Source organism: Corythoichthys intestinalis, chromosome 1 (assembly GCF_030265065.1).
Source record: "Corythoichthys intestinalis isolate RoL2023-P3 chromosome 1, ASM3026506v1, whole genome shotgun sequence".
NCBI lineage: Eukaryota > Metazoa > Chordata > Actinopteri > Syngnathiformes > Syngnathidae > Corythoichthys > Corythoichthys intestinalis.
Window position 1 is genome coordinate 59,673,345 of NC_080395.1, and position 25,564 is coordinate 59,698,908.

Genomic DNA, 25,564 nt, shown 5'->3' on the forward strand with positions numbered 1-25,564 from the left:
GGATGGCGAGTGAGCATATTAATTAGCTATTGTCTCTCTTGATGCATGACGTCGTTGGCCTTACTCGGGAAAATGTCCGAACTAGCATTCAGGTGTAGCAAACACGGAAACGTTAGGAAGCTTTGGAGAGCATTGTCTAAGGCTACGTTCATTCTACAGGTCTTAATGCACGAATCCAATTTTTTCGTGTTTTTCCGACTCGAGTCAGGCACTAATTTGATGGTCTGAATGGGACAAGTCGCATAGAAGTGGACCATTTCAAATCCGATCTGGGTCATTTTTGTATGTGGTTCAAATCCGATCTGGGCCACATTTTTCCAGACTGTCGCGGCGGTCTGTACCGTCCAGTGTCCCAAATCCGATATCAGCTGTGCGTTATTAGCGCCTAGTTTGCAGTGAACACGGCTTTTGGGGAAGGGCCGGGCTTGACAAATCATAAAAAAATAAAAATGGGTTGAGGATAAGCATGAGAATGATTGGTTTTCTCTCTGCTCTATGTGAGCTATATTTCAACATTTCCTACACGGCCGAGAGTCGGGAGAGGGGTCTGGCTGCAGCCCGTTTTGGAGAGTCGGGGCAAACTGCCCGTATGTGTGTGTGACATGCACGGACAGTGCGTGCATCCTATCGATCCATATAAACTGTGAATATAAGCCTAAACGGGGATTATTTATGTCTGTTATTTGTCTCCTCCTTTTGAAAAGCAAAATATGATATCCCTGGAATGACGGATGACTTGTCATTTGTTTTGATGCTTCTGCACACCGGCGCGTGTCGGACTGCGAATTAGAGCGCATGCGTAATACTTGAATAGTCTCAATGGACAAAAGCAGTCGGAACGGGCACGCCAAAAAAAAAAAAAAAAACGGATATGACAAAAAAATCGGAGTTGTGCATTAAGACCTGTAGTATGAACGTAGCCTAATTGAATGAGCAGGGACAAACAGCTTGGAGTCAGAAGTACGTGCTCAAACCTGAACGCACCCCGAGTCTTGGATGACAAATCAACAGAACAGAGAGTAGACACAACATGGCTGGTAGTTTCTTCAATTTATTCAGAGTTGAGTAAGTAACGCACCGCTTTTGACCAACACTGCTATTGAATATGTCATTATTATCATTTAAAAAATTTAAGTGACGGGTAAAAATGGATTATGACCGGATTTTTATGACCCTGTCAGTCAAAATGACAGACAACGAAAAAGTCTAGCGCAACCTCTGCTCCGAAGCATCTACTTTTTCCAAAGTTGGACAGCTAGTGAACGACGCCTTAATAATCAGACTTCCTTTTTCATCTGATTTATTAATAAAATGGCCTCAAACCACTGTCCTCTTTAGACCGTAGTGAAACTACAAAAAAAAAGTACACAAGCATTGCATTAGCAACAACGTTAGCTTAGCACGCTATACAGGTTCACTAAACATAAACAAAAAGCGTCTCATACAAAAAATATAACACTTCGCTTACTAACATAATATGTACATTCTTTACAACAACCATACTTACGGACAAATCTTGTCCAAGGATCATATAAGCACAACATTACAACGTAGGCGTCTGCCCGAGACGTCGTGCAGCCATATTGAACTGGCAAGAAAGCAATAAACCATGTCGCAAAGCGACCACAAGAGTTCGCTTTTAGACAGCACAAAAAACCTTGCTGTAAAACTTACCAAAAGGCAGAATACTGTCCGAGCGGGACATGTGCGTTAATTGCGTCAAATATTTTAACGTGATTAATTTAAAAAATTAATTACCGCGCGTTAACGCGATAATTTTGACAGCCCTACAATAAATATATAAGCAACTAATGTGGACCATTTCTTTAAAAGGTCCTAATAAATGGTGACTATATATAAAAATGAAAATGACTGCACTAGTGTAATTTCACATGTTGAAAATTTGGCACTCAATTCTTGCCGTCTTTTACAGTTTCATAGTTATTCCATCCAGAACAATGCATCAAGGAATGCCCACATTTTTCCAGCAATCCTGAGTGTTACAATTAAAAGCATCACAAGCATAATTAATGATCATGCCTTGCTTTCTAGTGCTGCGCTACCTAGTACATGTTGACAGAATGACAGAGTGGTCACACACAAACAACAGAATAGATATCCTATGGAAAGCATGCTAGAAGACTGCAAAAGTCTGCAACTCATTGTGCGTGTGACATCTTTTTAGAGACTTTTTAGTGGGCAAGGCAAAGGCAGCTGAGAAAGGAAGACTAAATAGGATCTGTTTTAATTATCAAGCCTTTTCTATCACTTTTTTGATGGATTTGAGTCTAAAATACGGTCTGCTATCATTTTAAAGTCACTTGCTATATGATATTTCATAACACTTTTTACCTCAGTAATGTTTATTCTGTGACAGAAAGCAGTAATCCCGACAAGTTGACCTGTCTACAGCATGAACAACAACGAATCATATTATTTTGTCAGCAGATGGACAAGTAGGAGTCATGCTGCTCTCCATCTTGTGTTTCTGGACAGTTATCCAGTGCTGTGGGTTACTAATTGTCCTTCAGGCACCTCATGTTAGTGGGAAGCCTGAAATGTGTCAAATAGGAGAAGGTGTAAATAAGTATAGGAATGATTATTCAACAGAAAATATGTGCCTTTTCAAAAACTGATAAATTATAAGAGCAGCAGAACCATCATTATCGACAACGGAGGGTCCACTGTATTGTATTGTGTCCAATGTATTTCAATTCACAGTTAAAAAGCAAAACAAAACAGTTTAAAAAAAAAAAAAAAAAAAAAAAAAAGGATTATCACACTACTGCTCCATTACTGCTAAAAAACAAACTACTAATCAATGAAGCGATCAAATTTTTCTTTTATTAGATTTTAAAATCCGGGCAATGTGAACCATATGAGTGCACGAGTATTTCAAACTGCGTGCTTGCAGTGGAAATGAAGCCGGTGTAATGTTTCATGTCTGCAAATACCCTTTCACAGTGCAATAGTGTCCACCTGACCTTGAACAATACTTTAACTATTGGCCCAAATTGTGAAGAGATGGTAGCAAAATGATTACTTACAGATTGTACGAACAAATAGTCCTTACATGTTTCAAAAGGAATTGCACAATCCCTAACTGAATAATCCTCATTAGTATCCAATGACAGTTCGTCACAGATAGAAAACAACCTGATTTAACATTAGTCAATGCACATTAATTCTGAAAGCTCCACAGGCACTATGACAACAGCATTGGCTGTGTAGAATGAGGTGCTGCAATGATGTCACATTATCCCATCTGGAGAAGAAACGCGAGTCAGATTAGTACTAAGAAAGGCAGACCCACTCTCTAAATATTTAATGAATTTCCACACAGTTGCCCTTTTCCAGCCCTCATCTTTGCAAAACAATAGAGGCAATGCATAAGCTTCGTAATGTAAAGACCCTGTATCACACACACACTAAAAAAATGACGTATTCCCCGTTTCAACACTAAAGATTAGCACCCACGCATATCAATTGAAAGTGGATTTTCCAGATTGTTCAGGAAAAATATGTTTTAAAAAATGGCAATTACCAGCTGTCCTTTGAATAGTCCTAACCAAGGTCCTCATTTAACACAGCAAATCCTTCAATATTTTTTACAGAAGTCACAGTAAAACACAGTGGCGCGGGAAGTGGGGGTGCTGAGTAGGGGTGCATGATATCCATTTTTTGAAACCGATATCGATAACTTCCTGCTCCTCAAGGCCGATACCGATACGATAACTGATAATATATAATTTTTCAATGTTCACCTGAGTTTTTGAACACCTGTAGGTCAAAAGTACTAGTGGTTGATTCAGCATAGATTTTCCTTTGACCGAACCAGAATTTTCATGATGACATGAACATTATTATAATGAACAAAACAAAGACAGTAACAAAGCTTTGCCTACTGGAAAAACAGAAGTGGAAACAAACGCACACATCCCAATCTGACACCGTGTCAAAAATATTATTAATAGGGCCGATAATATATTATGTTATCGGATTTATTGGGATGACGTCATAATTCCTATTATCGGACCAATAATTATCGTGCACCTCTAGTGCTGAGGGTGCTGCAGCAACCCCTGGTGTTTGGGAGAAAAAAGTGTTTTGGTAAATTCTTGTGTATTAAAAAATAAATCAATAAATAAAACATTGAAACAACAGCGTATTTAATTTTGGGGATTAAATATACAGTCATGTGAAAAAATTAGGACACCCTATGGAAGCCTGTGTGTTTTCTAACATATTTGGTCATATGGCTATTCAATATCAATTTAACAATCTTCAGAGATTCAGGTAGTAGAACTAAAATAAAAAAAAAAAAAAAAAAATATATATATATATATATATATTTTTTTTTATAACTTTCTGTAAAATGTAATTTTAAATAAATGTCATTTCTGTTGAGGAATAAATTAGGACACCCCCACATTCAATCGCACTTAAAATGGCTGAAATCAACCACAGGGGTATCACATAATTAGAACATCATACTCAGTGTTTTGAAGGAGGAGACTCATATATCAAAACATGGCCTTTAAATATTAGAAAACAAAATGGCTACTCATTGAATATTCAGGAAAAAATAGCAGTATTTATTAAGGATTTAGAGTAGGTTTTTGGGCTGTAGAACGAATTAATCGAATTATAATGTATTCTTATGGAAAAATCCCGCTCGACATACGACCATTTCGACATTTCGAATCCAGGTCCTGGAACGAATTAAATTCGTATGTAGAGCTACCATTGTACTCACATTCACTGAGACTACAGTATGAGACTGTACACACTCCACTGTACTCTCTGAAACCACAACCATTAGATTACAGATGGTTTATGTTTTGTGGATTACTGTCTCCCCTTTCTATGTTAGTTCTAAATTACATGAAATTGAAACTGGATTAAATAATACACAAAGTTGTGAAAGTAGGCCTTTTGTCGACTACGTCCATGACGGACCATCAATTACAGTTGACAGGAATCACTATCTGACTATCAAACTTCAGCGATACGTATGTGGCTTTTATAGATTGCCACTCATGTTACCAGTATAATTAAAAAAAAGAGTGGGCACTTATTTTTGACAGGCATGTACTATTTTTGTCAGAAATTATGACGAGTAACAACACAGTAATCAGTTCAGTATTTTAGATATTTTAATATGGGTAAATTGAAAGGGAATTATCAAGATGAACTGAATAACATTTGTGTTATTTATTCTGTTAGCCCTTTCTTGCTACCTACAGAATACTTCAGTAGGAAAGCGCAACAAAATCATTTTAAATGAAAATACAGTGGTACGTCTAAATACGAAGTTAATTCGTTCCAGGACCTTGTTTGTTAGTCGAAATGGTCGTATGTTGAGCAGGATTTCCCCATAAGAATACATTATAATTCCATTAATTCGTTCCACAGCCCAAAACCTCCACTTAAACCTTAATAAATACTGCTGGTACTATTACAAATGGCAGTTATGCGTTGCAAAAAAAAAAATATATATATATATATATATATGTATATAAATAAAAATCATAATAATAACCATAATAATTCCTGTAGTAATGTAACGAATCGGGTTCTAATGTGGCGGACGTTTTTTGCTGTACCTGAACGCACCGCACGGCTGATGTGACTTAGAGAGGGAAAGCTTACTTTCACTCTCAATGTTTTCTTAAGAACACCGTCAATTGCGGAGGACAGTAGGGGTTGCACAAGTTGATGGAATAAATGATTAGAAACCTGACGAAGCTGACAATTTCTTTGGTGATGTTACCATAATAATAATTGTCAGTTTAACTGATAAACACTGGCGAACGGTGGTCGGAGGAGGACCGTGGAGATGTATTGTTGAGCCAGTTCACAGATGTGCACCCCACGCGCTTATTTTTCTATAATTTGCATCATCATTTTAATGGTAAGCGTCACCTTTTTCCTTCTTTCACCACCTGTACAAACCTTTTTTTTTTTTTTTTTTTTTAAATCTGTGTTGATTTCTCTCAGAAGAAAATCCGCCGTGCGTTTGTCCGCGGTGCTGTCATGTCGCCGTATTTCGAGCATGTGGTCGGATGTAGAAACAAATGGCGAGTCAAATTTTACGTCGAATGTCGAAAAGATCGTGTGTTGAAGCAATTGTATGTCAAGGTACCACTGTATCTCATATCAAAAGAATAACTATGTTGAAAAACCCTCATTGTCATGTAAATCTTAATAAGTGAAAGACAATATTAGTATAAATACATTAATACTTGTGTTTCTGAGTCTTATTTGTGAAAGTGTTCAGACCTTGTTTGAAAAAGAACAAGGGTGTTTCAAGAGTGTGTGAGTGTGTCATTACAAAAACAAAGCAACTAAGAATATTTAATGCATTATGAATTTGTAATTATTATCCTCAGTCGGAGGTATATGTTATGATGATTAACTCATTTGCTCCCAAAAACGTATAAATACGTTATTTTTAATTGTTTCAGTGTCCCAAAGACGTATTTATACGTCTTCTACGTTTTTTTTTCCAAAAAGACATCTCTGGGTTCTGATTCAATTTAGCTCCAAAGCACAAAGCTGAAAATCCATTTTAAAGCAATAAAACTGGCCACTGGAGGGTAGTAGCGCATTTGGTAAGACCAGCAACTCGATTCAACGGCAACGAACGGCCAAGCCCCACGGCTGGGGCGCTGGCGGAAGACGACCGAATGGATGCCAGGCGGCGGACGACCGAGCAGAACAACCGGTAGGCCGCCCGAGATGCCATGCACTGGACGACTGAGCAGAACGACCGGGACCACTAGTGCAGCGGACGATGCCTTTGATTCCGTGCTGCTCGCGAGCAGAGCCCGCAGAGACTCAAAAAAATGTATCTTTATGAGACAGGCGGCAATGAGGGAAAAGTTTAACCGGCTGTCGCGGCCGGAACAGCGTCATCTTTCAGTTAGTTATGTGTAAATAAATTGGTACTTTGCTATCAAAAGCTCTATTTGTCTTGTTGTTTATCTTATTTTGTAAAAGGAAAACATTATTCAGATGTTTGGGATGTAACTAAAGCAAAAAATAGCTGTGTTAAAGTCAAAGTTATGTTTGAAATGTATGCTTTCACAAAAAGCTAAATTTCTCCGTTTTTTCAAAATTGGAAAATTGCTCAAACTAAGCCATTTTCTAATGATGATTTCTAAAGAATGGAAAAAGATATGATCTAACTTTTTTCCTGCTGAAAGAAGAGTCTAATCTTTCTTTTGGTGGGTTCCATGTTTAGCAATAGAACAGAATTTTCTGTGGGCCCTGCAAAATCAATCCAAATTCAGTAAAATGGCCGGGAGCGAAGAGCCTTGCTCCGGTGAAAATGGCTGGGAGTGAATGAGTTAATTTCCCCACTAATGGACAATACATCGAGACGAAACGTCCATACATGTATATATGACTGTGGCAAATGCAAATTTTAAACAAATATTTTTATTTCAAATGATATAATGATGAAATATTGCATATTGTTTGTTGCAAGACTTTTTTTTTTACTATTGCACCCAGCTCCTGTCTATTTCCCCTGAGGGTCATTCTTAAGGTAAACCTAGATTTATAGATTTGAACTCCTGAAGCCTAGAACAAGTTGCTGAACCTGTTTAACATCATATCCCAAAACCAAGTTCATCATCTGCTATGTAAATAACACAATCAGTTCAATAAATGACAACAAATAAACCAATGATACCAAAACACAGACCAAGTTTGCAGCCAGCACTTACCTGTAGTTCCCAGCGTTTTGTAAAACCGGTATTCCAAATGCAACTGTGGTGCCCTTGACTTCACTGGTTCCTACACAAACACAAAGGGCAAAATAGCCGTAAGTCTGAGACAATGTAAAAAAAAAAAAAAAAAAATACAGGCAATGAAAACGCCAACCAATTGATCAATGTGTTTAAATACATAAATCTGGCTTCACACAAGGCATCTATCCATTTAGAAATCAAGTATACTTGTGCTTTTATTTAAGAGAATGCTTTGTTACTTCTCTAAAACAGGGATCTCCAACCACCGGGCCGGGACCGGGACCGGCGCGTGGTGCATTTGCTACTGGACCGCAGAGAAACAATATATAATTAGTTAACGACCGCAATTTGGCCTGCGCCTCTTGACACATCAATATGCCCGCCTACTCTATTGACTCATCCAAGTAGAAGTTTGTGTACGTCGCCCTCTAGCTGCTAGCCGCCATTGCTGGGGTGTTTGCACACCTACAGCAGCCCAGCGTCAGTCAACGTAAACAGTAACTTTAGCTTCTATTGGCTGTGTGCTACGGGCGGCACACCTCAGCAATGGCGGACGAGGTTCTTCCGGTCATTTTGCTCGGATTAGTCGTTGAAATCCATTGGATCTAGCATCTATTTTTTATATCGACTGTATGTGCGCTTCTCCTCAATAATGACGTAGGTCATTATCGCTACAAAGATTGTTAGACACAGTAAACAGAGTGGTATTTCCTCGTCTGCCACTGTATTAAAAGTCAAAGCCAAAAGCCAAATGCTCCTAAAATTGCGTATTTTCAGCGGCCGGGGGAGAACCGGAGGTGGGGCGGTTGTCGTGACGCTCCCAAGCTGAACACGGCGGTTCTCGGGCAGATGCGTGAGAACCAGAGAGGACAGCAGCTCACGCGAGCCTGGTGCGAAAACGGCGCACAGCTCTTCATATCTCTTTGCTTTGTGCTCTTGTTTGGTTAAAAAATACTGCGTACACTCTCAAAATGAGAGCGCCACTGCCACCCACTGAGTGGATGTGCAAGTACAGTTTACTCAATTGTAGTACAGTATTAAGAGTAGTTAAAAAAAAAAAAAAAAAAAAAAAGTATGTTCCCCGAGGTCACATGCGCCACCCCGGGCATTGCTCTGCGCCCCACTATTTGAGAAGTACTGATCTAGCATGAGGGACAAACGCAAGTTTGACTCCTCTAGCAACAGTTGCTAACGTCATTAATATTAATGTGCAAAGGTGACGTGTGAAGTGTTACGTGCGGTACACTATTAAGCCTTCAAAGCTACTTCAGCACATAGAGACTAAGAACCATGGAATAATACTAAGCCTTTGGAATTTTTTGAAGAAGAACAAAAGCATGAGTATGAATGACAAACAACGACTGAGGGCCACCACATTAACAAAGCGAATGCACTGAGAGCATCATACCGCATGGCGAACCCTATTGTTAAAGCCAAGAAACCTTTCACGATTGGAGAAGAACTCATTATGCCTGCGACCTTTGCCATCGAGTTTTAGGAACAGCCGCTGTTAAAAAAGGTTGTTTCAATGTACGGTGAGTTACATTTTCCCTCCACTTGATGTTTGTTTTTAGCCCCGTCGCGCTATTTTTTTATTTGCTGTAATTTTCTGCCACACATTGCCAGTCTGTGAAAAAAAAAAGAAAAAAGGCCCAGATCACACCGGTCCGTGATGCAAAAAAAGTTGGGGACCACTGATCTAAAGCGTTTTTTAGTCCCTTAATGGTCATGTTCACTGATCAAGATAGACGAAAAATGTGAAGCAGTAGCGGTAAATTATCTTAGACATACTGTCCATTTAAACCCAATTTAAATACAAAACACAAAGTGGACATTTGCAGTCATATAGCAATAACCTGGCCACATCTCATTTTGACAAATATTTGTACCACATCCTACCCTGCTCCTCTGTCAATATCCTGGTCTTGTAAATGAAGCTACTGGTGGGAGAGACTAGGATGGAAGCAAAGGAGTTAGGTCGTAGGAAGTTGCAATTGGGAAATGAGACGAGCCCATGTCTATGACGATGCTAGCCTGGGAAAGCCTCAAGATATCCCTGGAAAAGCTAGACTACGTGGCTGGGGAGAGTGAAGTCTGGACTCCCTTACTGAAGTTGGCAAATTTGACAAAACATTTTTCTCTTGCTGTTACATCTTTACTCTCATATATTTCCAATGTGGCCTGACTACTACTTTACAATAATCACACAGAACTCCCAACAGTACAAGAACTGGCCAGCAGGGCACATGAGAAGGGGGGGCACGCTTAGCCCGATATGGGACAATTGGCTCAGTGTGAGTGCAACCTTACTAAGCATTGTGTCCGTGACACAACGGGAAAAATAAAAACATACTATCAATGTTGGAGTTCACAAAAGGTGACTTCAAAGATGATCTGGAAAATATAGCCAGTCTAAACAGTCAATGAGTAGCAACAGCAAATAAACCTTTTTCTATTATTTAATCCTAACATTTCCTTTTATGCAGTGATGCAAATATAAATGTGGGCAATTAGAGGTTATTTTTGTTAAACTGCACAATGGCACAATAAAGCTTCAGGTTTAGTAAATCTGAAAAGAACTACTGTCCATTGAGCTTCTGAAAGACAAAAAAGTATTTCACTAAGTGAGCAGAACACTTAACATTGTAATTGACAAATGAGCCACCTTGTTAGCATCTAGGCTTCATAAATTACCAGGCATACCACCTTCGTTGTTAGGTAAGGTTTATGAAAATAGATGTGACTAGCATGAAGTCTGGTAACATCTGTGTATACATTAACCAATCCCTTTGTCTAATGAAACATGTTTCCTGTGTTGCAACAATGGCAAAGTCTAATATTAGCAACAGACTTTGTGATCAACTGCATAAGGTGCAGCAGGTCTGGTGTTGCTTTGTCTACTATTGACCTCATGCAATATTACACTGTACAGCACTCATGAATCGTGATTGAACTGAATGCTGTATGTAAGTTTCAAGAATAGAAAGAAAATGTCAACTTACCAGTTTAATAGCTACATACTCATTGGTGTAGAGATTTTTACCTGGGGAGAATGGGGGGGAAAACTTTTGAGAACCGGTAACACCATCATTTAGGAATGAACCGTGTTTTTGCCATGCTAGCATCTTATTTTTCGTGTGACAAATGACGCATAAACATAATTTATTCATACGGTATGCTGTCACCAATTTGACACAATTCTGCTTTGTAAACCATAGATGCCAATATTGCTTAAAGTATGTTATCTACTTGTACTCATGATAATGTAGTAACGATCAGTAGAGAAGCTGTTGGACGATACATATTTCATGTTAAATGAAACGGGAAATTTAATACATCTGGCATGCCTAAAGAACATTGGATAAAAACTTTTGCTTTAGATCTACATACATGCAATTTGTCACTACAGTACTTCCATTTAATTACCTAAAGGTCATAGAGATTGTTGCGACCACTTTCCTTTACTTACCAAGCTTCAATTCCCCAAAGTTTCCACAGCCAATCTTCTTGCCAACACGGAAATTTGGGCCCACCATAAGAACCCCTGAGGAGCTTGAAGAGCCTGACGGTCTGGAGGAGTGTCCACTGCGACTTCCTTGGGAAACTTTAGTGCTCCTGGCAGGCCGCTCGCCATACTTGTCCCTCTGTGGATCCATGGCGTGAGCAGCACAGGTCAACGAGGGCCTGGAGCGATGTGTACACAGGCCCCCTGGGCCAGGCCCACCACAGCCACAGCCCTGGTCACTGACAGTGCCTGGATGGCATATACACACTCATGAGACAAAAGTTGGTTTGGACACTCTTCTGTCCTCACTCTGGCCTCAACATTTGTCACGGGCAAGAAGAAGGTGGACACCCTGAAAAGAATGGGAAAATACAAAAAGAATAGTGTTAAGACATAAAAACGGAACAACAATTGATTTTGAAGTACATGAACACAGTATAAAACTCCATTTATGAAACTCCATATATGAGACAATGTCCTGTCGTCCTTATGCGATGCTGATTTCGGCATTCAAACGGAACTGGTGTACATGGCTATTGGCTATCATTAGAGAATTAACCATTCTGGATGGCCACATTATCTAAGAAAGAGGTGGAAAAAGTAATGCCTATGAAGCTAATTAGGTGCATGTGACTTTGCCTAGGATGCATGACTTTACATGTTTGGTATTTGGTGTGTGATGCCTGTTAATCTCCTAGGGCCTCATTTATGATGAGAGTATGCTCACAAGAGTTTATAAAGGATGCATATGGAAGTGGTATCCACATGTTTTCCATTTCCAATCCGATGTCGATATATGAATCAGAATATAGTGGGGCGAATAAGTATTTAGTCAACCACTAATTGTGCAAGTTCTCCCACTTGAAAATATTAGAGAGGCCTGTAATTGTCAACATGGGTGTAATTCCCTCTCGAGTCGAAATCATGAACCAAGCAGTTTCTCTTTTACGGGCTTTAATAACAGAACTTGATTTGCCTTGACAATGCCGTGAGAACTGAGCAATACAGATAAAAATATACATAAAGTCAGTTCAGAGTCTAGGCCTGAACGATATTGGAAAAAATTATTGCTGCGATTTTTGGGGGTTTGCGATATAATATTGCGAAAAGAAATTTTCACTAGATGACTTGAATAGCTGTTTGGAGACTTTGGATGACTCACAATGACCAGTGTACAGTGATCCCTCATTTTTCGCGGTTAATGGGGACCAGAACCCGCCGCGATAAGTGAAAAACTGCGAAGTTGCGCTCCTCACCCCCCAAATTTGTCTTTTTCTGTGTGTGCTCAATGTATTTATTCAGATTTAGCATTGGAAAGAGATACATATCAGGCATTTTTTTTCTCCACACTTTTTCCCCAAAGTATGATTTAAAAAAATGTATATACATATTAATAAATGGTTTTAAGCACTTCAAATGTAATAATTATGATCAGTTTTAAACATAACTGTCCAACCAAATCATTTTTGAACAAGAATATAGTACTGTAGTAGAAAAAAGCTTGGCTTTATTAAATACTTCTGTTTATCTACCTGAGCTGTGACTCTTGGTGGACATGTAGAAATTACAAACTCCTCATGATAACTTCTGGCATTTAATTTATGTCTCAAACGTCTCCACACGCACACACATTCATTCCAAAGCAGCTTCCTTGCAGAAACTGTTTACCCAGTTAAACGATGATTGACAGCTGCTGTGTTGTGATGTCGGCTCCTTTGGCAAGATCAAAGATACCAGCATCGTTAACTTTAATAAGCAAGTGCTGCAGTGACTGTGAGGTTCATAGAGCTGGGATAGAGAGGGTGTGAGGCTCTGGGCAGAGCAGAAAGCAGGGCGTACGTGGATTAAAAAAAATAAAAACTATTGCACGTCCTCGCGATGGGACTATCGCGCACGCACACATCGCGATGGCAATGTTTAAACGATATATCGTTCAGGCTTAGTTCAGACAAATATATACATTAAGTCAGATCATTTTCATACATCACAGATAAATATATACATGAAGTCAAATTATATTCACACAGAAACATAAAACAACATGAATACAGAAAAACACTAACAGAAACTAAGTCAATTAATGCAAACTAACAAATAACACAAACTAAATTACCTCATTGGCCGCTTTACTCCAGAGAAAATTAGTTCAGCTTCAATTCTTCGATGCACTATGAACATGAGATGTTTCCTTGTTGATCTTAATCAGAGGTACTGAAAAGTTGTCTGTACTCTAATAGTGTTCATCAGATAATAAGCCGGTGTAACGCTTAATAGTGCCCCTGCCAACTCGCGACTGAACTTTAGTTCCCACCCCATATCAAAGAAACTAAATGCTTAACATTACACCCCCAGATCAAAGAGTCAATTATTTATTTCCTTATTCTGCCTTAATTGCAGCTACAATGGGTAAACCTCAACCATGAGAGATAGAATGTGGAGAAAAAAAAAAAACAGAAAATCACATTGTTTGATTTTTAAAGAATTTATTTGCAAATCATGGTGGAAAATAAGTATTTGGTCAATACCAAAAGTTCAGCTCAATACTTTGTTATGTACCCTTTGTTGGCAATAACGGAGGCCAAAGTAACTCTTCACAAGCTTTTCACACACTGTTGCTGGTATTTTGGCCTATTCCTCCATGCAGATCTCCTCTAGAGCAGTGATGTTTTGGGGCTGTTGTTGGGCAACACAGACTTTCAACTCCCTCCACAGATTTTCTATGGGGTTGAGATCTGGAGACTGGCTAGGCTACTCCAGGACCTTGAAATGCTTCTTACGAAGCCACTCCTTTGTTGCCCTGGGTGTGTGTTTGGGATCATTGTCATGCTGAAAGACCCAGCTACGTCTCATCTTCAATGCCCTTGCTGATGGAAGGAGATTTTCACTCAAAATCTCTCGATACATGGCCCCATTCATTCTTTCCTTTACACAGATCAGTCGTCCTGGTCCCTTTGCAGAAAAACAGCCCCAAAGCATGATGTTTCCATCCCCAAGCTTCACAGTGGGTATGGTGTCCTTCGGATGCAATTCAGTATTCTTTCTCCTCCAAACACGAGAACCTGTGTTTCTACCAAAAAGTTCCATTTTGGTTTCATCTGACCATAGCAGCTTCTCCCAGTCCTCTTCTGGATCATCCAAATGCTCTGTAGCGAACCGGAGACGGGCCTGGACGTGTACTGGCTTCAGCAGGGGGACATGTCTGGCAGTGCAGGATTTGAGTCCCTGGCGGCGCATTGTGTTACTGATAGTAGCCTTTGTTACTGTGGTCCCAGCTCTCTGTAGGTCATTCACTAGGTCCCTCTGTGTGGTTCTGGGATTTTTGCTCAGCGTTCTTGTAATCATTTTGAGAGATCTTGCATGGAGCCCCAGATCGAGGGAGAGATTATCAGTGGTCTTGTATGTCTTCCATTTTCTAATAATTGCTCCCACAGTTGACCTATTGCAGATTCAGTCCTCCCAGCCTGGTGCAGGTCTACAATTTTGTCTCTGGTGTCCTTCGACAGATCTTTGGTCTTGGCCATAGTGGTGTTTGGAGTGTGACTGACTGAGTTTGTGGACAGGTGTCTTTTATACCGATAATGAGTTAAAACAGGTGCCATCAATACAGGTAAAGAGTGGAGCCTTGTTAGACCTCGTTAGAAGAAGTTAGACCTCTTTGACAGCCAGAAATCTTGCTTGTTTGTAGGTGACCATATACTTATTTTCCACTCTAATTTGGAAATAAATTCTTTAAAAATCAAACAATGTGATTTTCTGTTTTTTTTCCCCTTCCACATTCTGTCTCTCGTGGTTGAGGTTTACCCATGTTGACAATTACAGGCCTCTCATCTTTTCAAGTATGACAACTTGCACAATTGATGGTTGACTAAATACTTATTTGCCCCACTGTATCTGTCGATAAGAATACAAATCCGATACCAGAGATAGTTTTCATTAATATTATTCAGGCCTCAATGTTTGAAAAATCCAGGAGAGCTATTAACAACTAGCCTGAGTATGTCTTGGAGAGCAATTTACTTCTCCACCCCAAAACCTTTTTGATGCACAATAGACAACAAGCTACAGTATATCCACAACATGAAAACAGGGCGTGGGGAGGGCGGCACACAATCTATTTGTGTAATAATAATAGGGCACATGAATTCAGACGCACAAAAATTCAATGTTTTGCAAGCCCCTCCGAAATTAATGTATTTTAAAATGTTATTTCATTTGCTTGTGATATCCATTGGTGAACTAAGAATATTTTTAACTATTCGCTTGATTGATCGGAAAAGATTAAGGACTTGCACCCCCTACTACATCTCTCCCGAACGCCAAGGGTGCCTCATTTTGGGCTTTGCTCACACGAAAGGTTGGTGTCAAATCCTGGTTCTGAGGCGAAAGTCAATTTTGAACCTTAGCAACATGCTCAAAATGGTACACTTTGAGGCGGCTTTATTGGCGCTAACCCGTTGTCCCGACCTTTTGTGGTATTTATGGGCATTTTTGGAAGAAAACTGATTTTGGGACTTTACGTCCAACTTCTTGCTCTTGTAGCCGCCGAGGTCTCCCTATTTTGAGTTTAGCTTGTGTGCAATGTTGATATCAAATCCTGGTTCTCAGGTGATTTTTTTTTTTTTTTAGCTAAAAATGCCTAAAATGGAGCCCTTCGTGGTGGATAGACTGGCACTTAGTAAAAGTTCCCTTACATTCAACATTCGATTATGTGCACCTAACACCCACACCGTCTTAAGCCGAAAGTTGCAATGGACTTTTAAACAGGGAAAAGGGCTGTTGCTCATGATAGTACAGGAGACCAGAAATTAAATATTAGCATTGCTTATCTATTAACCAAATGAAATAATACTCAGGATTACAGTAAAGGTGCTCCCAGACAAGGCCTGAGATATATCATGGATTGGAAATTTTCTAAAGGCTGGATTGATCCAAACTGAGCTGACTCATGAATTAAATTTGCAGCGGAAACAGATACTGGATAGGCCTCAACTCTAATATGAACACTTATGAGAAGAAACTTGGCTAAATTTATGCATAGCTCTGGATTCACACCACCTTCTGGTAGAACAGTGATACTACAAATAGAATGCACTTAAGAGGGTGGGCGGTCGCGGAGGCGCCGTGGGTGTTCTGGGGCGGGGATTGATCGGGGCCCTGACGCTTCTTCCGCCCTGGGGCCGGTGGTTCTGGTGGACGGGGCCACGCCCGCGGGAGCCTGCCTCTTAACTCACGCACTTCTCACTTCGGCACTGTAAATATTTTTCACCCTGGCACTTACATGCTCATACATTTCTCCGGGGAGAGTTGGGACGGGGCTTTACAGTCCCAGCCCGACTCCCCCCTGTTTTTAATGCACCACACACCAAGGTTGTGGGATGGTTGGGACCTGCTGGGGGGGGGGGGGGGGGGGGGGGGCTCACGGCTGCCTCCTCACCACAGGCCCCGCCATCCCTGCACCTTTTTTAAATGCACCACACACATCATACTCCACAGGAGAGCTCTGGCAAAGGGCGGTGGGACGGGCGGCTGGACAGAAACTCCATGCTGCGGTCCCACTGCCCCAAGCCAAGCTCTGCTATTTTAATGCATACATTGCACTACCCTCCCCTCACACCCCCATCACGGTGCTGGGTGATGGCTGCCAGTCGGGAACCTGGCAGCCACAGTAATAGGGTGGTAGGTGGGTCCCACACTTTTTCTATATGGCGTGGCTCCCGGGGTGTGGCCTCCCCTCTGCCTCGGCTGCCGGCCGCGGGAGTGGGTTGGGGGGTCGGGTCTCCGATCTTGCGTCGCCCCATGGCAGTCCCTGGGCGTTCTCCTGCCTCCGCCTTCCCCTCTCTTCTCTGGCTGGGCGTCCGCCCTGCGCTCCGTCGCGGGTCGCTGGCTGGGCGCCGGTGTATCAGCTGGGTGTCGCCTGCACCGGCGGGGGACCCTGCCTTGCCTGGGGCTTGGTGGGCCGCTGGGGGTCCCGTGGCGTGCCGTGCCGGTTGGGGGGCTGTGGCTCGTGGTCCGGGTGGGCGGGCGGGGGTGGGTGTAGGCGTGGGGTTGGTGATGCGTCCCCTCCTGCCATCCCTGAAGGCCGGTTGATGGGCGCGCGGGTGGCCCGGGGGACCACCCTGGGTCCCGGGGGGGGGGGTGACGGTGGCTCCTTTGCTGGGCGGTTGGAGGAGGGATGGGCTGCGCGTGGATCACCCCGCCCACCCGCCCGCCCTCCCTCCCCGGGCTGGCTGGGTGTGGGCCGTGGCCCTGGGTTGGTGCCCGCGCGGTCTCTCCGCCCGTCTGCGTGGCTGTCGCGCGCCCGGTGGGGCTTGCGTGCTGCTGGATGTGGTAGGGCGTGCTCGGGTTGGGGGTTCCGGTGCCGGGATTGGCGATGCGGCGGCGTAGGGTTGGTCGCCAACGGGCTTTCACTCATAAGAGATTCACACGATTACTGGGTTCTAGATCACAGAACTGATTTGTGTACACTCTACCCCTTTCAATCACTTAGTTTATAGTCTTATAGACACCCCCACCCCCATTCTCCTCTTTCACTGGCCAATAGGCCCCCACATGGTGTAAACCGGAAATACATCTCGCTGACGATAGCACCAGCATATTAGTAACTAGTTTAGATGTTCAATGTATTTCTTGTTGTTGTTTGTGTATGTGTTTCTTTTCTTTCTTCTCTTGTATTTCTTTTCTTCTGTCCCCCCATAATCCCTTCCTGTTCGCTGCTTTGTCATAATAAAAAGGTATTTTGAATCATCACAATGGGAGTATGTCAGACTCTCAATGTGAAACATTAAAACTGTTCAGAATCCGGGCACTTAGACTTCCATTCTCTGTGTCAAACAGCTGAACAGGACAGGTTTAAAAAAAAAAAAAAAAAAAAAAAAAAAAAAAAAAAAAAAAAAAAGAATGCACTTAAGATCGGGCCAGGCATGGCGACTTGATGCCTATTGCAATATGCATTGTAAAACATTGGGAAATGCTTGTCAAGGTGTTTTATGTTTTAAAAAAGAATGAAAAACACAAAACAATATTTGAATTATAGTTAGGCCTACATTTTTGATGTTTCCAACAAGTCTGTGAAAATCAGTTGAACTAAAATCTTGAGATTATGATGATTAAAGTTGTGTCTAACACGCTCAATTCAATGAGGCGTCTCATATACATTGTCTATGGTTGCGGCTTGCTAAATGTGAATCATGCGTGTGCATTACCTGGCCCGCCAGTGTTACATGATACGATGGCATCTGTGCGAAAAACTGACAAAGAAAATAAATGAATAATTATGAAGCATTTCTCAAAAAGATATTCATGCAATATATTGGAAACAGAACGTCGTATTGCGGTATGCTTATTTTGTCACTTCGTATCATAATACACCGGTAATATTGCAAAGCCCTGACGAAAGAGGTCATTGAGTTGCGCAATCTCAAACCACAGTTTTACAGTTTGTTTCAAATAACAAGAAAATCTCTGATTTATGAGACAATGTGAATGATGCTATATACAGTAAGGGTCTATAGAAGGCAGCTGTGACAGGACAAATAAAATTAAGTTGGAAAACCCTGCCCTACATAAGCGGCGATAGTTCAAAGAGGATGCTCCGAGCGCCCAGAGGGCTTTCAAAGCAGATACCCCATACCCCCCCAACTGACAAATTCTGAGCAGTGACAGTGAAAAGGTTTTGGCACACAGTTTGATGTCAAACAATTTCTTTTCTCTGATCCAGCAAAATAAACAGCAGCAGTTACATATTTACATGCTATTTCCCAGTTTTGGTGGGAAACACCTGCATTAATTTTTCCAAACACCATTTTATTTGCCGTTTTGTAAAATACTTGACAATTAATTGTATGATTCACATTTAACAACTAACCAGTTTTATCAGTCCTTCATCTACAAAGATTTTTTTCAATCCTTTTAACATTTTAAAGTTATAAAAACCCTTGGCACCTTAACCTAAATTTGTAAAAATGACAGCAATATTATCAGTGTTATAAACTGGAAAATTCATTGTTTACAAGAAGACAATGCCTGATAAGGACAGTGTAGTTTACCATCAGGGTGCTGTTGTGATGGGTGTAAGAATCCCAGCCAACAGTGACTATCAAGATTATCTTCCGCCCACAACCTTGGCCAAATAGGCCATGTTTGTGGAGAATATTATGTAAACAATTACATAAAAGCTGTCCACTCCCAAGGACATTGATGGAGGCTAGTCTGTTCACATCAAGTGTGCATGTACGCATATAACACAGACAGGAAACATGCATTTATTAAATAGAAAATACAAATAGAGACAAAGCTAGCTTTATGACTCTCAGTGTCATCAACAGGTCTTTTTAACAAATTCAAAAATCATCCAGTGTCAGGTTGCAGCACACTGTATGCTAATTTAAATTTTGACTACATATATTAATTCTTCAACCAAAACAAGCCAACATGTCAATATGACTAAAAGGTTGATGATAATGTCATAATTCCTGTGCATGGAGAGGCTGCAACAGATAAGTACCCGCGTGTATGTGTGTGCGTGCGTGTGGGCTTCCGGATGACTCATACTCAGTATTGCCTGCACAGTTCTCAACATCAAAACAGCTCAGTTGCTCTCAAGGGCAACCGTGCACTGTCACTATTACATAAAACCAGGAACCAAACTGTATGGCAATAAAACAGGTTTATAGTAAAGACCATTGGCAAGCTGGAACTCTTCCCGTTGTGTAAACAATCATTAGTAGACTATTTCAATCCAAAAAGAGGATTGCATCTGACCAAACCACACATATCCAATTTGATTACAACAGATTGTATGTTCTATTCATCACAGATTATAAAATGAAATTTAAAAAAAATACATTATGTGATTTATTAGGAAAATGTTATAGACATAAGAGAGTGTAGGTCTAGGAGGCGTCCAATTGTTATTTTAACATTCATGTCATTACAGATCTAATAAACTTAACTTTCCAAATCTCAATTAAAAAAATTATACCTAAATATCGGTCAAAACTACTCAAAGAATCGTGTCTCATGATGGACGAAAACTTAAATGTCATTGTAAGTACACAAAAACACACACACAGATTCTAATGAAAACAGTGAATTGAACTTGAATTCAAAGAGGGTTTAATGATCACCAGTGCATTATTTGCACGAGAAAATGTGCTACGAAGTCTAATCACAGTTCAGCACAATTGAGGTTTTATTTGTGCTAGTTAAGTATAATAGCATTCATGGCTTAAGGGAAAAGAAAACTTGTCTTTTTGTGCTTCCAGTCATATTGCCTCATTACAGCATTTGAACATGTTCAGACATGTCTGGACTCTGGCATCAGTGAAAACAAACAGGAATTAAAACACTGATACATCATATACTGTAAAAAAAATAAAAAAAAAAAAAGACATACAGTAGGACGGCATTAGCAATACCTTAGGTAAGCATTTTACTGCAGGAAAAACGATTTATTATGTTAGTATTGGTCCACCATTAGAAGAGAAAATAGAATAACCGCCCTGCTCAAAAGGTAGAAATCACTGGGCACATTGCCTAGTCAGGCCACTCCCAGATGAATGAGCTTGAAACACTGAGTACAGGCCACAAGTAGTAAATTTAGCAATCTTTGACCCAATGATACAAAGCCTGAAGAGAATCTACAAGTTTTTATTCTCTCACAGGGCTTTTCACAGGCATTTAAACCTTTTGCCATATCAAAGCAGGAAAAGTGCAGATCTATACAATAATATTAACTAAAGCTTTGTCCCATATTAGTGGGCCTCTACTTTCAACTAGACATGTGCCGATTACCGGTTTCAAGGTAAAACGTGGTATGAAAACGTCAAGGTTTCAAAACCGCAAAACTTTTCCGTCATACCGTCCCTAACGTATTAGCTATTTTTTATGTCCCAAAAATGCATGGAGAAATACCTAGCTTGCAGCTGCAAGGCTCAGCCCTCCCCCACTGGTTGTTGGTAAGTGTAAGTGAGTTAGCTGTGCTAAATGATGGCTGGAGGAGGTGAGACTCCTGAACCCCCTCCCCCCATCGAAGAAAACGAAATCGCTGATATGGGAATACTTCGGCTACAGAAAAGTTACTGATAGCCGCAGCTTAGAGGAGGAGGGCCAAGTGACATGTAAAAAATGTTTGCGAAAGATGGCTGCCGAGGAGGCAATACTTTCATTATGATTTCGCATTTATACAAAATTAAAGGTTACTTAACACTAGAGCTGGGAATCTTTGGGCACCTAACGATTCGATTACGATTATGATTCAGAAGCTCCGATTCGATTAAAAAACGATTATTGATGCACCCCCTCCTTTTTTTTTTTTTTTATGTTTTGTACATTAGTTCCAAAATTGTTCAAAAATCCTCTCAGGCTAAATCAAACTACTATTTTAGTATCAAGTTAAAATATAACAGTAAACAAATATACAAAAATAACAGTAAATAAAATACTCCAGTCCCCATTCTGTAACAGCAGCTTTAATCTACATTCAATTAATTTAATGTTGTGAATCAACCGTTACAGTTGTTAAAATTGCTCCCGTTATTCCATAATTTCCCTTCTGTCTACTTTTGACATGTCAAAGTTTTAAAACTATTTCATCATTTAAAGATAGATTCAAGACAAGATTTTGCAGATTTAGGAGTATTTTAGCTAAAAAGTTACTTAGGTTCGCTACAACAAAGCCTTCTCGAGAAGTCTACTGCTTTAAGATGGCGGCTGTTTACTAACGCCGGCAAGTCTGTCATTTTGCATCTCTGTTCAATAATACATGTTGTAACACCGCCGTCGTCTGTCATTCTGCATCTAGTTCTACATATATAGGATATCTACTGTAGCCGTATGTTTGTAGCAACTAGCAACTGGGCGTTGTTTGTAGCCGCTGTCGGCCCGAGTCAGGTATGGTTGTTTTTTTTTTTTTTTATCTAGCGGCATGAGTTGAACATGATATTTACTCTCAATCCGTTCCTCATTGCGTCCCAAAGACCGCGCTGATTGTGTTTTACTTCCACTTTACCTTGTGTAATTCAGTAAACGGCATTTGGATGTTTGTGAATCGTTCTCGAATCTTCCATGGCCGAATCGCGAATAATCTAAGAATCGGAAATTTCGCACGCCTCTAGTAAACACTGTCATAAACGTTTCCCACCATCTACGAGAGTTAACTCCAGCGTGTTTAGTGTGTCTAGCGGTGGTAAACAAGTTTTTTATCTCTGGCAACTGTATGTGTTGAGGAAGAGTGCGTGTGTATAATGTAAACATGATAAGAGTCACACATATTTGCTTTTTATGTAAAATAATTCAATCATTTTTGCTCTGAGGGCAAAAAATGTTGAGCTGTAGTTTTAGGCTCACCTGAAGGACGGCATTTATTTAAATTTCATTTATAATATTTGGTTGGTTTTTTTTTAAAATTTGTTTTAACGTAACATTATACTTATATTCCAATTTGCTAATATATTTAGAAAAAATAAAAATCCTGTTCCTGTTTTTTTTTTAATTATTTTCAACCCAGATATCGCAAAGGAACACATTTGAGATCTGTAATTGCAATACCATGATACCATGAAACCGTGATATTTTGGCTTAAGGTTATCATACCGTCAGAATATCATAATGGCACATGCCTAGTTTCAACATTGTAAGGCTTCCGGTTACTATGATTTTAGTATAAGGCCAGAAAAAAAAAAAAAAAAAAAAGATGTAGATTATTTAAATGAAGATCAAAGATTTAGGGGATCATATAATACGTATATAAAACGATACATATAATACGATTAAGAAAATTTAATAAAATCTGTCATATTGTCTTGACGTTTTACCAGCATCTAGTGCTTCCACTATGAAATGTAACATCACAAAAAACACTAAAGAAGGTTGTGTCAGAGCAAATGTTGTTGGACCGCTATCTGGCCCTATTGTATGCCTCGAAATGTATTGTGTAAATCTATTTACAAATAGAATTTCTGTGAGAAGAACTAGCCAATCAGACACTGCTGGGGCAGAATACATGAGTGATATTTTCCCCCCCATGCACTCGGTCTACAAGGGTGCAGTAAATCATCGCTATTGTCTTTTTGTCCGCAGCACAATGGTGGAGTATTTGAGACTGTAATGAATTTGGAATTTTTAGGGATTGTTGCTATAGTTAGGGCTGAGGATAAAAAAATACAGCAATTAAGAGAGAGATCCTGGAGCATCCTTGACCTAAGGCTGTGACAACTTGATATTTTGGTTTTAAAACAACACCAATAACAGAGTCAAGGTAGAATCAATGTCTTTTTTCCCTTTCTTTCTTGTTTTTATTTTCAAAAATAATCTATATATGCGTACATTCTCAAAATATTGCCCATTTTAAGGGGATGAAAAAACATTTAATTTGGGAACAATATATATGTGAAAGCATTCACTTGCATTATCACAATGACGTTTTAATGACAAAATTAGGAAAAATGTGAAGCATAGTGAAAATGTCCATTATGCATTGCATTTATGAACAAAATAATGATACAATCTGATGAATTGTTTAAAAGGTTTAGATTAAATTGCAATTCACCATTCCACAAATTACAACACTTGATGAAAATCATTTTATTTGATTTCCAAAAAGATCTGTAATTCTTGAATGGTATCTCAGTGGGAGCCTCTTCCAACATCCTAAATTTCTATTGTATAGCATCATTGGCAACATCTTGATGCATATCGCAGCTGCCGCAGTGATGGAGATTCACATCTCATGTTTAGCATGCATGACTTTGCACCAAACACGTTGTTCCACAGAGAAAACAGGTTGAAATAATTTTCAGCCCCTTATGCTATGTAATAATTGTCTTGTATTCCTAGGCATATCCACTGTATTATTACACTGTTGCACTGAAATATACCTAAATCATGAATGGCGTCAGTGAGGAGCAGAGGTCCTTCCCAGAGGTATCAACTAACTGGTTTCATTGTCACAGATAAAGGTTGCAAGTGGAGTGATATAACCTTCAGTGGAAAGAGCAGCCTGAGAGGGGGCCTGCCAATAGTCTGCCCTCCTGCTGTGATAGCGTCAGCTAACATTCCCACTTAACTGGGTGGAAACTGAAAAGGAAGTTTTGCTCAAAGTGAGCTCAAATTCCACGTGCCACACAACAAATGCCAATAGTTTAGTTGTAAACTATGCTGACCCCACCACCAACCTCAACTCATTTAACTCATTGGCTGCCATAGAGGCACAAGACATTCAATCCATTTTGACAGATGGGCTGGGCTGGCAGTGAATGATTGCTGCGAGACCTCCCAGTTAAAATGAATTGGACGTCTAGCGCTGTCAATGGCAGTGAAAAATGAGCATTCACAGCAAGTCCTTCCAGTTTGAATGAATTGGATGTCTATCATTATCAGTGCCTGGCCATGGGTTCAATACAATGGAGAAGAAAATAAACGACAACAACAACAACAACAAAAAAAGCCACAACCAGAGTATATTTCTGGTTTGATAAATGTCAATTTCTCGATGTTTTGGTTCACATTTTATCAATTAATAATTGTATTTATTCATAAAAAATATATTTAAAAATTATTTATTAAAATTTATGCTTTAAAAAAAATTGATACATACAGTAAATACTAAGGTGTACGAAATTTCCGATTCTTAGATTATTCGCGATTCAGCCGTGGAAGTGTCGAGAAGATTCACAAACATCCACATTCGATTATTGAAATATGTCAAGTAAAGCGGAACTGAAACACATTCAGCGTGGTCTTTGGGACGCAATGAGGAACGGACCGAGAGAAAACATCATGCTTGTCATTAGCCGGGTAATGACAATGCTCAACTCATGGCTCTGGCTCAACTCATGCCACTAGATTAAAAAAAACAAACAAAAAAAAAACAATAATAACTGACTGCTGCCAACAGCCGCTACATACTACGTCCATATAATGCTCCGGTAGATATCAAATGTATAAAGAACTAAATGCGAAATGGAAGACTCGGCGGCGTTAGCAGCACATGTATAGAAAACTACCGTATTGGCCCGGATAGAAGACGGCCCTGAAGATAAGACGACTCCCTCTTTTTCAAGAGTCAAGTTTGAAAAAAGACTTTTTGAACACCAAATTAATTTTTATACAGAAAATAATTACAGTACAGCCGAAACAAATGATTATAACAATATATTTGAGAGAAACAGCATGTTATGTTGCGTCATTCAAATCTTAATATCTGAACATTTAAATATCAGGCATGAAAATGGGTCAGGGGTTAAAAAGGTGAGGAAGGTGTGGAATAAATATGTTCCGGCGTTCTGCCAAAATGTCCGCCGTC

General features: G+C 40.0%; 1 protein-coding gene across 6 annotated transcripts in view; it reads right to left on the reverse strand.

Moving 5' to 3' along the window:
* Positions 1 to 25,564, reverse strand: part of csnk1g1 (casein kinase 1, gamma 1) — a 69,801-nt gene that overhangs the window by 39,731 nt on the left and 4,506 nt on the right. For 5 of the 6 annotated variants that reach the window (XM_057833926.1, XM_057833962.1, XM_057833946.1 and 2 more), the window contains exons 2-4: positions 11,227 to 11,614; positions 10,760 to 10,800; positions 7,734 to 7,803 (exon numbers count right to left, since the gene is read on the reverse strand). In XM_057833926.1, coding sequence (XP_057689909.1) covers positions 7,734 to 7,803; positions 10,760 to 10,800; positions 11,227 to 11,413 — 298 coding nt within the window. In that variant the 5' untranslated portion in view covers positions 11,414 to 11,614. Of the gene's footprint in view, positions 1 to 7,733; positions 7,804 to 10,759; positions 10,801 to 11,226; positions 11,615 to 13,375; positions 13,672 to 25,564 lie in introns of those variants that run through there. The other variant, XM_057833936.1, reaches the window with a different exon arrangement.